Source organism: Cherax quadricarinatus, chromosome 24 (assembly GCF_038502225.1).
Source record: "Cherax quadricarinatus isolate ZL_2023a chromosome 24, ASM3850222v1, whole genome shotgun sequence".
NCBI classification, from domain to species: domain Eukaryota; kingdom Metazoa; phylum Arthropoda; class Malacostraca; order Decapoda; family Parastacidae; genus Cherax; species Cherax quadricarinatus.
This window is the reverse complement of record NC_091315.1, coordinates 5065439-5081484: the sequence shown is the minus strand read 5'-3', so window position 1 is coordinate 5081484 and position 16046 is coordinate 5065439. Positions and strand designations below refer to the sequence as shown.

General features: G+C 36.9%; 1 protein-coding gene across 1 annotated transcript in view; it reads right to left on the bottom strand.

Moving 5' to 3' along the window:
• LOC128690681 (cell adhesion molecule Dscam2-like) overlaps nt 1-16046 on the bottom strand; it is a 536323-nt gene that overhangs the window by 40195 nt on the left and 480082 nt on the right. The window contains exons 24-25 of the mRNA XM_070088137.1: nt 6558-6743; nt 1766-1872 (exon numbers count right to left, since the gene is read on the bottom strand). Of these exons, the coding sequence (XP_069944238.1) occupies nt 1766-1872; nt 6558-6743 (293 nt within the window). The remainder of the gene's footprint in view (nt 1-1765; nt 1873-6557; nt 6744-16046) is intronic.

The following is a 16046-nucleotide window of genomic DNA, read 5'->3' as shown; positions in this document are numbered from 1 at the left end:
TGAGGGGAGGTGGGCAACATGGAGGAAGGGTAATACTGTGTGTATTTTCTCACCCCTTCCCCCAAACATGCGCACATACACCGTGCAGACTCGCATCGATAACAGAGTGTTTGTTTGCCTTGTGTGTATAGTGTAGATAGTGTAGAGTGTATTACGGTGTGTTGGTTATAGTGGGGGGGGGGGCTGTATATAGTGTAAAATGTAGGGTCATGTATAATGAGATGTCGTGGAGTGGAGTGAGTGGGCAACTCTGCCATACCTGCCTCCCCAGGTGATCACCCCTCCTCCACTAATCTCTCACCATAATCACTCCTCACACCAACTCCACCTCTTCCTTCCCCTGTCTTCCAAGAGGACTTGAGACCGTCGAACAGATCTAGGCCTATGCTCTCCTCTTCTTGCTAATTGACCACTTTTACCTCTTCGACACGAAACACACACACGTGTGTGTGTGTGTGTGTGTACACGTACTCGCCTAGTTGTGGTTGCAGGGATCGAGACTCAGCTCCTGGCCCCGCCCTTTCACCAAAAATCGCACTGGTCCTAGGACCGACCCCTGTGGGACTCCGCTCGTCACAGGTGCCCACGTACCATGACTCGTTGTTGCCTCCCTGTCAGGTACAGTGGACCGTCAACCAACGGGATTAATCCGTTCCAGAGGGCTTGCCGTTGATCGAAATTGCCATTGGTCGAGTTAATTTTCCCCATAAGAAATAATGGAAATAGAATTAATCCGTTCCTGACACCCCAAAGTCTGAAAAAAAAATACATGAGATATACATTTCCTTATATGGAAAGGAATGGGACATGCAAAATAAACAATAATTAAATGCCACTTACCTTTATTGTGGTACTGTTGATGAGTGATGTGCAGCAGCAGGGGAGATTCAGGATTGTCTATTGCTTGGAAAGAGAATCCCCTTCCAGAAGGACTTCAGGTACCAAGTCCTTTGGTGGGGTTACCTCCCTCCTTGGTTTTTTAATGCCACTAGGACTGGCTTGAGAGTCACTTGACCCTGTGGCACAAAATAGCTGTCCAGATAGCTCTGTTTCTCAAGTGCCCTTAGGATTTCCCTAAAATGGGACACAAGAGTCTAATTGAACATGTACATTTCCATCGCAATTCTCATCCTTTTTAACACCGGCTTATCACTAGCAATAAATAAGCACTAGAAATAGTGGAATAATCCAAAATATATGGGAGGCACATGTGGAAACCAGCTGCAACAGCTTGTAAACAATGGCATAATGACTCTTGGAGTGGTGGACAAACGTCGTTGGTTAAGTTTTTCTCTGTTGGTGAAGCCATTTTTTTCTACGGCAAAAAGCGCCGTTAGACGAAATTTCTGTTACTTAATGCCGCCGTTAGTTGAGGGTCGACTGTATTCTCTGATCCATTGCAGTGACCTTTCTGTTATTCGTGCTTGATCCTCTAACTTCTGCACTAATCTCTTGTGAGGAACTGTGTCCAAGGTCTTCCTGCAGTCCAAGAAAATGCAATCAACCCACCCCTCTCTCTCGTGTCTTACTTCTGTGTGTGTGTGTGTGTGTGTGTGTGTGTGTGTGTGTGTGTGTGTGTGTGTGTGTGTGTGTGTGTGTGTGTGTGTGTGTGTGTGTGTGTGTGTGTGTGTGTGTGTGTGTGTGTGTGTGAATATATCGTACAGGTTAGCCGAATTGGAAGGTAATAAAATATTTAATAGTATATTTAAAATATCCCTGAATGTAAAATGGGTATCAATTCAGGGATGTGGGGCGAAGACTTTACCTTCCAGTGGGTGACGGGGCAGCCCAGTTCCGGCCACTCATACACACGCAGCGTCACACATGTCTCGTTCACCTCCACTAGTCTTGATGGGTCTGGCCGTCCTGGGGCTGAGCGCAAATTAATTGATTATTGTCATATTTGTGAAACAAACTGCCTCTTCACACTATATTTAAAAGTTATACATAAATTACAAATACATTTGACTGATCTATACAACTGTTCACGATCTTAAGGACGAAAATATCTTCACAAAACAAATGAAATAAACCAAGTTGACCGTCATTCATAACACATTCAAAATAACTTCAACTGAAATACCTAAAAAAAATAATGACATTTGTTGTAATTCAGTTCTGAAAACTTTTCACCTTTCTATCTTTATCTTACTGTTCGTAGCGCATCTTTTTTTGTTCTCGTCAAAATGGACTCGTAATATTGCGTGAATGTGATTGACAAAAATTCTGCTGTGGCGGCAAATGCTATAGAAATACATCAGTCAATATATTTCCCAGTGTGATACATGTTTACAAATACAGTGACATCAAAGTACTCAGATGTGGAGGCTGATAATGACTGATCCAGAAACACAGTAAATATCTCGCAACTTACTAACACATTATCACAAGGGAGCCAAGAAGTCTGTAACACAAACTGTTTAGAAATTGTCTGACGATCAAAATGCTGAGTAGTACTGTAACTATTGTTTATATTTGAACATTATGAATAAAGTGTAATAAGAGTGCCTACCACGTTAATTATATGTAATGTAATTATATGACATGCTATCAAAACAGGACCTGTATTCTTGTTTAACAAAATAATGTTCACCGATTAGGGAAACATTATTTTGATTAACATTCTAGGATTATATAGGTTTTATCTAAGTTCGCTATAACAAGTTCTTTACTCTGATGATGTTCATATCGTGATCTAGGTGTTCAATCTGTGTTCTTTTAAAAATTCATGGTAAATATAATGTTCGTTGATTTAAACTATACACGTGAAATAATATTCTGTTATGTACATCAGAGTCCTGGTGTGACGGATGCCTATATATGTGTACTTTCATGGTTGACTCTCATAAGCTTTTAAGACATTTTAACTTAATAACGCTGCAATATTTACCAAATATTCTGCTATATTAATCTGTCTCTGTTATTCTGACGAAGATACATTATGTTTTATACTTTATGATTTATACCTCCGAAGTTTGGGCTTCATTGAGCTAGTTTCTAAACTTCTGGTCTTCTAGACAGAAGTAAATTACGTTGCTGCTATTTATTCTTGAAATATGTAGGAATAGTTGTTGTAAATTACTTTATAATAACATTTTTAAATAATTTAGATAAATGTTTGTATATATGTTACTTTTCCTGCGAATATATATATATATATATATATATATATATATATATATATATATATATATACATATATATATATATATATATATACATACATATATATACATACATTATATATATATATATATATATTTTTTTTTTTTTTTTATTATCACACCGGCCGATTCCCACCAAGGCAGGGTGGCCCGAAAAAGAAAAACTTTCACCATCATTCACTCCATCACTGTCTTGCCAGAAGGGTGCTTTACACTACAGTTTTTAAACTGCAACATTAACACCCCTCCTTCAGAGTGCAGGCACTGTACTTCCCATCTCCAGGACTCAAGTCCGGCCTGCCGGTTTCCCTGAATCCCTTCATAAATGTTACTTTGCTCACACTCCAACAGCACGTCAAGTATTAAAAACCATTTGTCTCCATTCACTCCTATCAAACACGCTCACGCATGCCTGCTGGAAGTCCAAGCCCCTCGCACACAAAACCTCCTTTACCCCCTCCCTCCAACCCTTCCTAGGCCGACCCCTACCCCGCCTTCCTTCCACTACAGACTGATATATATATATATATATATATATATATATATATATATATATATATATATATATATATATATATATATATATATATATATATATATATATATATATCGTGCCGAATAGGCAGAACTTGCGATCTTGGCTTAAATAGCAACGCTCATCTTGCCATATAAGACAAGTGAAAATTTGTATATGCAATAATTTCGCCAAAATCATTCTGAACCTAACGAAAAAAAATATATTTCACTGTGTTTGTTTAGTATTAAATTATTGTAAACAAATCTAAAATATATTTAGTTGGGTTAGGCTAAAATAAATTATTCTTGTTATAATAAGGTTAGGTGAGTTTTATAAGATTCTTTTGGTGCAAAATTAAAAATTGTTACATCAACATTAATGAAAAAAATATATCTTTAAACGTACAAGAGAAAATTTCAGAAAGGACATAATTTTGAATGAGTTCTTGCTAATTGACCAGTTTTACATATTCGGCACTGTGAGGGAAAAGTTCAATAGATAGGAGTAGCGAGGGAGTATATAGTAACAATAGTTTCATTGCCGGCTACTTGTTAAGGTAGGGTAAGTCAAGCTCCTGCTATTCCCGCCTTTTTCCCCCTCCCTGAAAGTGATAGTTTGACTGCCGGCTGCTTGTTAAGGTAGGGTCAGTCTAGCTCCCGCTATCCCTTCCCCTCCTCCTTCCCCCCCCCCCCTGAAAGGTGACGTGTGGGGCTCTGGTCCAAACAGTAATCACTAGACTCACAGCTCCCAGCACTACTGTAAGTACATGCCTGCCTTGTATTCTAGTGGATTTATTGGTTGAAAGCTTCACTTTTGACCAATAATAAACTTAGTCTTTTCAGCCTTGCTCTATGTTGACTGTTGTAATAATCACCACATCTTTTAGGTATTGTACTTATGATGGAGAGTGATTATTTAAGCAGTGGGTAACCTGTCTATCTTTTCAGCTTGGATGACAGAGAGGGTCACCTGTCAATCAACGAGAAGAACTGGTGGAGATGGACTAACGTCCTGAGACTTCCCCTTTTTGGATTTAATTACCTGTGTACCTGTATGAAATTGCAGGACGTAACCCCTCATCATTGCAGCGGTAAAGAACCTGCTTTCCTGTCATCGGGATATGATACTCAAGGCTATACTGTGAAGAACTAGCCAGTGGGTTGTAACCAACACCTGCGACCCCCCCCCCATCATCAGCAACGGCTACGATTTCAACAACACAGTGTCACCAACACCAGACACCCCTATATATATTAGCGTTGAATTCAGTTATCATTTATATTTTTCATTTTTCATTTTCTTTAATGTAAGATTAATATTTCATATTTAAGTGCTTTATATTTTATATTTTCTATATAATAAAGTGTTTATGTTTGTTATTATTTCTTTTTCTATTCATTAATTTTCCTGAGGAGGAGCCAGCCTTGGTAATACTGTCTGAAGTTATTACAGGGCTGAGTAAGCCTTCACAGGCACGACATATATATAAATATGTATATATATAAACGTTATATATATATATATATATATATATATATATATATATATATATATATATATATATATATATATATATATATATATATTTAATATATATATAATGTCTTGCCGAATAGGTAAAACTTGCGATTTTGGCATAAATAGCAAAGCTCTTCTTGCCGAATAAGTTAAGCGAAAATTTGAGTATGCAGTAATTTCGCAAAAAGCATTCTGAACATAACGAAAAAAATATATTTAATATCGTTTGTTCATTAAATATATATATATATATATATATATATATATATATATATATATATATATATATATATATATATATATATATATATATATATATATAATGTTACAATGTATGCTGTATCTACACCTGTAGACACAGCACACGTTCCAAGTCAGTGGAGGAGAAGATGTCTACAGTGATCAAGAAGTGGGAGTTACTAGCTGTTGCTGCTGAAGCAAAGGAGCTGAACCTGATAGATGAACTGAAAGTGCTTAAGTGAAATATGGGAGTGAGGACTGATAGGAAAAAGGTGCTGGGTGCAGGAACATCAGTGGACAGTCAGGGGACTTGAGGGGAAGAAATAAAGAAGCAACTTGAGGAAATGATATCAGGCCACTGGGACGTCTGGGAGATGATAAGGGAAACAACCAAGGAGATACCTTAATTGACCCAGGGATATGAATGGAAACAAAATGGGAAGAGGACAGGGAGAGGTCTCTTAATATTCATGGGCTCCATGAGGCAGAAGGGAAGACCTATGATGAAAGAAGACAGAGGTGAACTGGTTTGATCTGACTGGTCATAGTGTTTGTGATTATCTTAGTTAAATTACTGTAATTTTGGTTCTTTTCCTTTTCAGAAAAGGGTAAAGAGTGCATGATACCTTGTAAACACCACCAACACTATGACCAGTCAGATCAAACCAGTTCACCCCGGTCTTCTTTTATCATAGATCTTCGATTCTACCTCATGGAGCCCATAAATAATAATTGACCTCTCCCTCTCTTCTTCTCATTTCATTTCCCTTTATATCTCTGGGTCCAATTAAAGTATCTTCTTTGTTGTTTCCATTATCATTTCCTCGAGGATCTTTTGTTATTTTCTCCTCTCCAGTCTCTTGACTGTCTGCTGATGTTCCTGCACCCAGAACCTTGCTCCTATCAGTCCTCACCTCTGTATTTTACTTCAGCACTTCCAGTTCATCTGTTAGGCTCAGCTCCTTTGCCTAAGCAGCAACAGCTAGTAACTCCCACTTCTTGATCTCTGTAGGTATCTTTTCCTCCACTGTGTCTTCAAGTGTACACAAAAATTTGTAGCTTCAGTAGCTATAATATTGGTTACTTTTTAGAGTATCAATTAGTAGGAGAGTACTTACCACTGCCAAGTGTGTTAATGATGAGAACCGGGCTTGGTTTACTGGTACCTTGAGAGTTCCAGGCTGTGAGGTAGAGGTGGTGGGGTGCACCACAGGGAAGTCCTCGCATCATCACACTCTTTGCTCCAGGGTCTACCTCAGTTTCTATCCACTCTCCAGCACGCTGACGGTGATGCACAGTGTACCCTGTGAGAGACATGTTGTAAGACAGCCCAAAAGCAGCATTTAGTTTGGCTTGAAACATGGGTTGACTGATGTAGACACAATAATTAAAACATGAGACTTGATAATACTTTAGAGCTCAGTCTCTGAGACTGTTTTCTTTTCCCACTTCGAAATTTTTTTTAATACAGAAGTATTATTGCATGTAATGGTGCTAATTAACATTAATCTACCACAATCTTGCCTAACTTTTCTCTCTCTCTCTCTCTCTCTCTCTCTCTCTCTCTCTCTCTCTCTCTCCAGATATATATACATATATATATATATATATGAACACATGACGCCCTTATCCACTGGACTATATGACCCTTTCAGGGTTTTCGTCAATAACCCTGGTGAGAAAGCACCAGGGTTATTGACGTACTAGTACGCCTAAATTCTAGCGGCTTCAAGTCTAGCGAGAGAAAGCTGGTAGGCCGAAATATGAAAGAATGGGTGTATGTAGTCAGTGTGGGCAGTATAAAAAAAAATCCTGTAGCACTCAGTGCGTAACGAGAAAAAAAAAAACTTTGATCGTGTTTCTGGATTAAAACAGCGACTTTGCACTGTATTTTCGTATGGTATTTATGGTTGTATTCTAGTTTCTTTGGTCTCATTTTATAGACTGGAAGACATATTACAGAAATTCAGATGATTTTGACTGGTTTCACAATGAGAAGTACCTTGAAATTGAGCTCAAAGTAGCAGAAATGTTCGATGCTAAGCGTCCAATGCACGTCAACTGGTGAGTCTAATATTCTTTCACAAGTGCGCTGATATTATTTATACCATTTCTACACTAATGCAGTAGTCTGCATAGCAGTAAATCTTCTATTTTTTGTAAGAATAAAAAATTCTAAATGGAGGGCAAAAGAAATATAAGAGAGGCCTGGGGACGTGACTAACGAACAGATAACTTGTTATTTTAGTGCTAGAAATGTCTTTCTTGTTTATTCTAAACCATATTTGGAAATTGGCATCTCCTGAAATTTGTGTGAAATTGGCAAAATTGCCAAAAAATTGGCAAAATTGGTAAATGCGTTGTTTCCTGTACTCATTCGATAGAAAAAATGAATTTCTAGCGAAATAAATGTGAATTTTGTCGACTAGTATAGAGGAATTTGCCAAAAATAGGGCTCAAAGAGGGCGGAATCGCAGATGCGTAAATATCGGCGAGACCGCTAGCTTTGCGAGAGATAATTCCGTAAGTTTTTCATCAAATTTCCTACTTTTGGTGTCATTATGATCGGGAAAAGATTCTCTATCATTTCATAAGAAAAAATTATTTTTTTTTTCGAAAAACTTTCGACCCTGAGAACAAGTATAGGAGAGGGCCTCTCAACCCTGAAAGGGTTAAGATTAGGGCATCCAGCGGCACTGAATGTTGTACTCGTTATCCAAGGACACACGATGGTGTGGATGACTCTAGGCTAATTTCATTCTAGTCCCTGTTTGGTGTACTTGTTCAACGAGCAGTATTTTATATTACTGTTTTTATTGATCAATACCACTCGTTCGTGGTCACAACAATGTAAAATACTGTTCATTGAACAAGTACACCAAACAGGGACTAGAATGAAATTAACCTAGAGTCATCCACACCATCGTGTGTCCTTAGGTAGCGTGTACAACACTCAATGCCGCTGGATATGCTACTCTTAAGGATCGTATAGTCCAGTAGATAAGGGCGTCATGTGTTTTCGCCCACCATGAGGCAGGCCAAAGCAGCATACGTTTGAGTCCTTGGCTAGTGCAATGTTATTATTGATATATATGTCGTGCCGAATATGTAAAACTGGTCAATTAGCAAGAACTCATTTAAAATTAAGTCCTTTCTAAAATTTTCTCTTATACGTTTAAAGATATATTTTTTCATTAATGTTAATGTAAAAATTTTTAATTTTACACCAAAATAATCTTAGAAAACTTACCTAACCTTATTATAACAAGAACAATTTATTTTAGCCTAACCCAACTAGTGGCCCGGTGGCCTGGTGGCTAAAGCTCCCGCTTCACACACGGAGGGCCCGGGTTCGATTCCCGGCGGGTGGAAACATTTCGACACGTTTCCTTACACCTGTTGTCCTGTTCACCTAGCAGCAAATAGGTACCTGGGTGTTAGTCGACTGGTGTGGGTCGCATCCTGGGGGACAAGATTAAGGACCCCAATGGAAATAAGTTAGACAGTCCTCGATGACGCACTGACTTTCTTGGGTTATCCTGGGTGGCTAACCCTCCGGGGTTAAAAATCCGAACGAAATCTTATCTTATCTTATCTTAACTAAATATATTTTAGATTTCCTTACAATAATTTAATACTAAACAAACACAGTGAAATGTATTTTTTTCGTTAGGTTCAGAATGATTTTGGCGAAATTATTGCATATACAAATTTTCGCTTTTTCTATATGGCAAGATGAGCGTTGCTATTTAAGCCAAGATCGCAAGTTCTGCCTATTCGGCACGACATATATATATATATATATATATATATATATATATATATATATATATATATATATATATATAAATATGTCGTGCCGAATAGGCAGAACTTGCGATCTTGGCTTAAATAGCAACGTTCATCTTGCCATATAGGACAAGCGAAAATTTGTGTATGCAATAATTTCGCCAAAATCATTCTGAACCTAACGAAAAAAAATATATTTCACTGTGTTTGTCTAGTATTAAATTATTGTAAACAAATTTAAAATATATCAAGTAGGATTAGGCTAAAATAAATTGTTCCTGTTGTAATAAGGTTAGGTAAGTTTTCTAAGATTCTTTTGGTGCAAAATTAAAAATTTTTACATTAACATTAATGAAAAAAATATATCTTTAAACGTATAAGAGAAAATTTTAGAAAGGACTTAATTTTAAATGAGTTCTTGCTAATTGACCAGTTTTACATATTCCGCATGACATATATATATATATATATATATATATATATATATATATATATATATATATATATATATATATATATATATATATATATATATATATATATGGGAGTTGACGTGTCGGCGGATGGATTTATGAAGGATGAGGTTAATCATAGAATTGATGAGGGAAAAAAGGTGAGTTGTGCATTGAGGTATATGTGGAGTCAAAAAACGTTATCTATGGAGGCAAAGAAGGGAATGTATGAAAGTATAGTAGTACCAACACTCTTATATGGATGTGAAGCTTGGGTGGTAAATGCAGCAGCGAGGAGACGGTTGGAGGCAGTGGAGATGTCCTGTCTAAGGGCAATGTGTGGTGTAAATATTATGCAGAAAATTCGGAGTGTGGAAATTAGGAGAAGGTGTGGAGTTAATAAAAGTATTAGTCAGAGGGCAGAAGAGGGGTTGTTGAGGTGGTTTGGTCATTTAGAGAGAATGAATCAAAGTAGAATGACATGGAAAACATATAAATCTATAGGGGAAGGAAAGAGGGGTAGGGGTCGTCCTCGAAAGGGTTGGAAAGTGGGGGTAAAGGAGGTTTTGTGGGCTAGGGGCTTGGACTTCCAGCAAGCGTGCATGAGCGTGTTAGATAGGAGTGAATGGAGACGAATGATACTTGGGACCTGACGATCTGTTGGAGTGTGAGCAGGGTAATATTTAGTGAAGGGATTCAGGGAAACCGGTTATTTTCATATAGTCGGAATTGAGTCCTGGAAATGGGAAGTACAATGCCTGCACTTTAAAGGAGGGGTTTGGGATATTAGCAGTTTGGAGGGATATGTTGTGTATCTTTATACGTATATGCTTCTAAACTGTTGTATTCTGAGCACCTCTGCAAAAGCAGTGATAATGTGTGAGTGTGGTGAAAGTGTTGAATGATGATGAAAGTATTTTCTTTTTGGGGATTTTCTTTCTTTTTTGGGTCACCCTGCCTCGGTGGGAGACGACCGACTTGTTGAAAAAAAAAAATAAATAAATGTATATATATATATATATATATATATATATATATATATATATATATATATATATATATATATATATATATGTATATATATATATATATATATATATATATATATATATATATATATATATATATATATATATACATATATATATATATATATATATATATATATATATATATATATATATATATATATATTATATATACATATATATATGTATATATGTATATACATATATATATGTATATATGTATATACATATATATATGTATATATGTATATACATATATATATGTATATATGTATATACATATATATATGTATATATGTATATACATATATATATGTATATATGTATATACATATATATATATATATATATATATATATATATATATATATATATATATATATATATATATATATATATATATATATATATATTTATATATGTCGTGCCGAATAGGCAGAACTTGCCATCTTGGCTTAAATAGTAACGCTCATCTTGCCATATAGGACAAGCGAAAATTTGTGTATACAATGATTTCGCCAAAATCATTCTGAACCTAACGAAAAAAATATAGGTCGCTACTAGGTCACTCTTCCTGCTCCATGACCTTTATCTTACCTCTTCTTAAAACTATGTATGGATCCTGCCTCCGCTACATCACTTCCCAGACTATTCCACTTTCTGACAACTCTGTGACTGAAGAAATACTTTATAACATCCCTGTGATTCATCTGAGCCTTCAAGTTACAATTTTGACCCCTTGTTGCTGCGTCCCATCTCTGGAACATCCTGTCTCTGTCCACCTTGTCAATTCCTCTCAGTATTTTATATGTCGTTATCATATCCCCCCTATCTCTCCTGTCTTCAAGTGTCTTCAGGTCGATATCCCTTAATCTCTCCATGTAAGACATGCCTCTTACCTCATGGACTAGTCTTGTTGCAGACCTATGCACTTTCTCTACTTTCAGTACGCGCTTGGCTTCCAAACTGGTGCTGCCTACTCCAATATCTGCCTGACATACACGGTGTACAGGGTCTTGAATGATTCCTTACTGAGATGTTGGAATGTTATTGTTAAGTTTGCTAGGAGCTCATATGTTGCAGGCGAAAGTGTATAGAGGCTGCCCTAATTGCTGTAACACTAAACATCGAAAATCAGCAAGTTACACTATATCAAAATTGCTATTCAATAGGACATTACCCATTTAGGAGACTGCTAATGCTATTACTACTACTATGGCTTACCACCTGACTGCTGCATTATATATACTCGTTTGTCATTTATCTCTGTACTAGGATTCAAAAAGCCACTCGTGGCGAAACGTTTCTTCTAATAAATGTCTTGAACTATACATAAGTGTCCTTTTCCACATTTTGTCGATATCACCATTCCATTTTCCACCATAAAAAGTGTATGGCAGAACCATTTTAAATTAATTAGAGGTTAGACAGAGGACAGGCTCGCAGATGAACAAGGAGGTTTTAGGAAGGGTAAAGGATATGTAGACTGAGTCTTCATATTAAAAAGTATAAGACAATATTTAGACGAGGGTATGGAAGCTTTCGTTACATTTATGGATATAGAGAAGGCATTTGATGGATATGTGAGCAATGCTGCAGATGTTGCAAGTGTATGGAATGAATGGGAGGTTACTGAAAGAAGTTAAACGTTTCTATGAGGATGGTGAGGCTCAAGTTACTCTGTACGAGAGATAAGATAATATTTTCCAGAAAAAGTAGACCATAGACAGGAAATCCTGAGGTCACTATGGTTGTTTAGCATATTTATAGAAGTGAATGCTAAAATGCCAAGGAAAGGTGTGGATTTAAAATATAATGAATCGAATACAAAGTGGCAATTGTCACAGATGCTTTTCGCGGACGACGCTGTGCTTATGGGAGATTTTGACGAAAAGTTACAAAGGTTGATGGACAAATCTGGAAGGGTAAGTAAAAGAAGGAAGTTAAAAATGAACATAGAGAAAAGTGATGAGGGGTAACAAAAAATTATAAGGAGAGTTTGCAGGAAGTGAATGGGATCAGATATTGGGAGAGAACTTGTAGGCAGATGGGTCTATGAAAGACGAGGTGAGCCAAAAAATTGATGAGAGAGATAAAGGTGAGTGGTGCACTGAGGCACCTGTAGAAGGAAAGAACGTTATCCATGGAGATAAAAGGGAAATGTATGCGATTCTAGTGATACCAGATATCATATATGGGAGTGAAACATGGGTTGTGAATGTGAGGAGGAGGCTTGATGCAGTGAAGATGTCCTGTCTGACTGCTATGTGTGGGGTAAATATTTTGCAGAAAATTCGTTGTTTCGAGATTAGATGGCTGAGGAGGGGTTCTTAAAGTAATCTGGACAAATAAAAAAAAGGATGGAGCAAAATATTATGACTTACAGGGTGTATAAATCCTTAATGGAAAGAAGTTTGGGTATGGGTCGCCCCAGGAAAAGCTGGTGAGTGAGGTTAAAGGTTTTATATGTGAGGGGCTTGGATATTTAGTGTCAGCATAGTTGTTGATCCCCTGTATATGTATATGTTATATGAGTATCATAGTACCATCCATATGTTTTACATAGTTGACCCCTTGCTCGGCTCAGTGACTAGCTTGCGTGACGTCATGTGATGCCATATGAAAGTGCTGCACTCCCAGCCTCATCCTCACTCCATGCTTAGGTCTACAACATGCAACACAGACAGTCTGGGCTCCCCTCTCACACTCTGCTTATATAAGTGTTACCATCCAACAAGTGTGCTTAACTCCAACCATCACATCTCCACGAACCCTCCCGACAAATGGTGCCAGTGGTGCAGGCGTAAATTTGATATTTATGCAGATGTATAGAGATTAACTCCTACCAGCTGATGGACATTTTGTGTTGCCAGCAGGTCGACCTGGCCGCTAGCTACCCTGAGCAAGCCACCAGCCTGTTTGCTTCCTGCTTACTGGTCAGTCATTGTGTATTAGTGTTTATCTGCTTATTTGCATTACTTCCGAGGGGTTGACCCGGGTTTGCAAATTAAGCCAAGCCACCAAGCCAGTCTGTGGAGGGGAGTCAGCCCTGCACTATCCAGCCTGTCTTAAGTACCAGCCTTGCCTGCTAAGCCAGCTTTCCACCACTGCTGTGCTCACTGTTACAAGTTCTCAAGCCAGCCTATGTGAAGGGTTAAGCCAAGCAAGCCAGTTGACTAACCCAGTACTCAAGCAAGCCACATGAGTTCCAGCCTTCACCATCACTTGTGCTCCAAGTTCCAAGCCACCCTGAGTGCTTGTACCATCCCTGTGGTGTTGTGGTGTTTTGTGGGTTTTTAAGGCAGCCTGGCTTAGAATATTCTCGCACCTAGTGCGGGTGTACCCAGAGCACATGAGCTGCGCCGTTTTTTCCATAGGCCCACGCAGTGTCTCAGCACGCCTCAACCACCCACATCTTCCACCACTACCACTGCTTTTTTTACCCTTATAACGGGTCCTAGCACCTTATTTTACAGACTACATAAGGGGTCAAGATGCAAGATTGTTCCTTCATCCCTGTGCGCCAGTGTAAAAGCCTCCTGTGTGCATTTATCATCATTTTAAGTGCAAATTCTTCAAGACGTCAATGGGTTTGAGAGTAGTGGAGAGTCACGCCAGCAACAACCACCCTTCTCCACCACCACTTCCCTCATTCTTCACTAACGTCGCTCAAGTGATAATAAATAATATTTTTTATAGACATTTGTGAGTGTTGAGACAATTTTTTTTCAGTGATTCCTTTGTGACATTTCTTTTCAGTGACTCTTGATTAGACTGTGTTCATTATATCCTGCTTGCAATATTTTTTTTTTCAGTGTTTAATTTTCGTGCTTTATTTTTATGTCTGTTGTGTTGTATTCTCTTTTTTATATACTTGAAATAAGTACTTTAATGTTTTTCCTGTTGTGTGCAATATATAAGCAGTATAAACTTGAGTTTACACTTCACAGTTATCTTGTGTTCACAGTACTGTGTTCCTTGCCTAGTAATTTATGCAGTGAAGTATTTCCATAATTTGTTATCTTATATTCTGCATCACAACTCAGTGTTGCCTCAATCATTTTTTTTTCTCTCAGCATTTGTGTATTCTTGCTGTTTTTGTATTAATTCATTTACTATTTTTACTGTGTGTTGAACATTCTTTTGTGTTAATTCTTTTATTTAGACACTGTCTAATTTGTCCTATCTCCACAGACAATAGTGCCATTATTTTGTTGAAGCAAGAGAATTATTTTCCAATTTTTGTCTACACAAGACATTATTGCAAGAAAATTCTCATAGTATTGTGCATATATTGATGTGTTTTGTTCATGCATTATTGTAAGTGTTAACCTTTCTCTGTTTTGCATTTTTGCCTTTATTATTTTTCATATTTCATTGAACAAATTCACTCTTAGTGCAATTTTTACCTTCTTTTTAAAGTAAATAATTATTTTGCTTGTTCAGTAAGTGTTGCTTAAGCTGCAATTAGTAGTTAAAGTGATCAATCAGTTCATTCCTTGATAATTTTTTTTGTTGCTCTTGTAAACTGCATTTTTGGGTGTGCAATTTTTTTTTACTGTAGTACTGACTCATTCTGCAATGACTCTTGTGCAAATATTGTGCTGCCATTAATTCTTTCTTTCAGAATTTTTTTTGTAGTGTTGTGTTGTGCAGTACTTTTTAATTAGTAATTGTTCATTGCAATATTGCTACAGTTTATTTCAGTGCAATATTCTGTGATTTCAGTTTTACATTTCTTTGTGTGTGTCACTTTATTTATTTTTTTTTTTTTTAGAGAATTACTTTCCCAGTCATTTTAATTTTGCACAAGATTTATTGATTATGTTTTATCATTTTTTATTTATTTATCATTTATTGTTGAATTTCTTTTTTGATCTAAGAGTAAAGACAACTCACTGTGCCATTAATTCAAATTAAGCAAATTTGAGTAAATTTGATTCGAGTAAAGTACAATTTCTCTTGATTATCAAAGTGTTGCGTATCCAGTTGAGCATTTTTTGGTGTGTGAGTTTTACTTGCTTACAGTGTGACTTGTTATTTTTCTTTACTTATGCAAAATAGTTAAGTATTTTCTTCCCATTTAAGCTTACTGTGTCTCTCTATTATTCTCACTTTTATGTCCTGGAGTAAGTTCCCTGAGAAGATGTCCCAGTCACTTTTGTTTGCTCACTTAGTGTATCATGCCAGTCAAAGTCAATATGAATCAGTCCAAAGTCTCACTATCTCCTTACTGATTGAAAGACAATACCTAGCTCTTGGACAATATGTTTGTTCTCACAGATGGTATCTGAGATCTGTTAAAGCGTTGCAGAATGTGAAGTTCAGATTAAGTTCC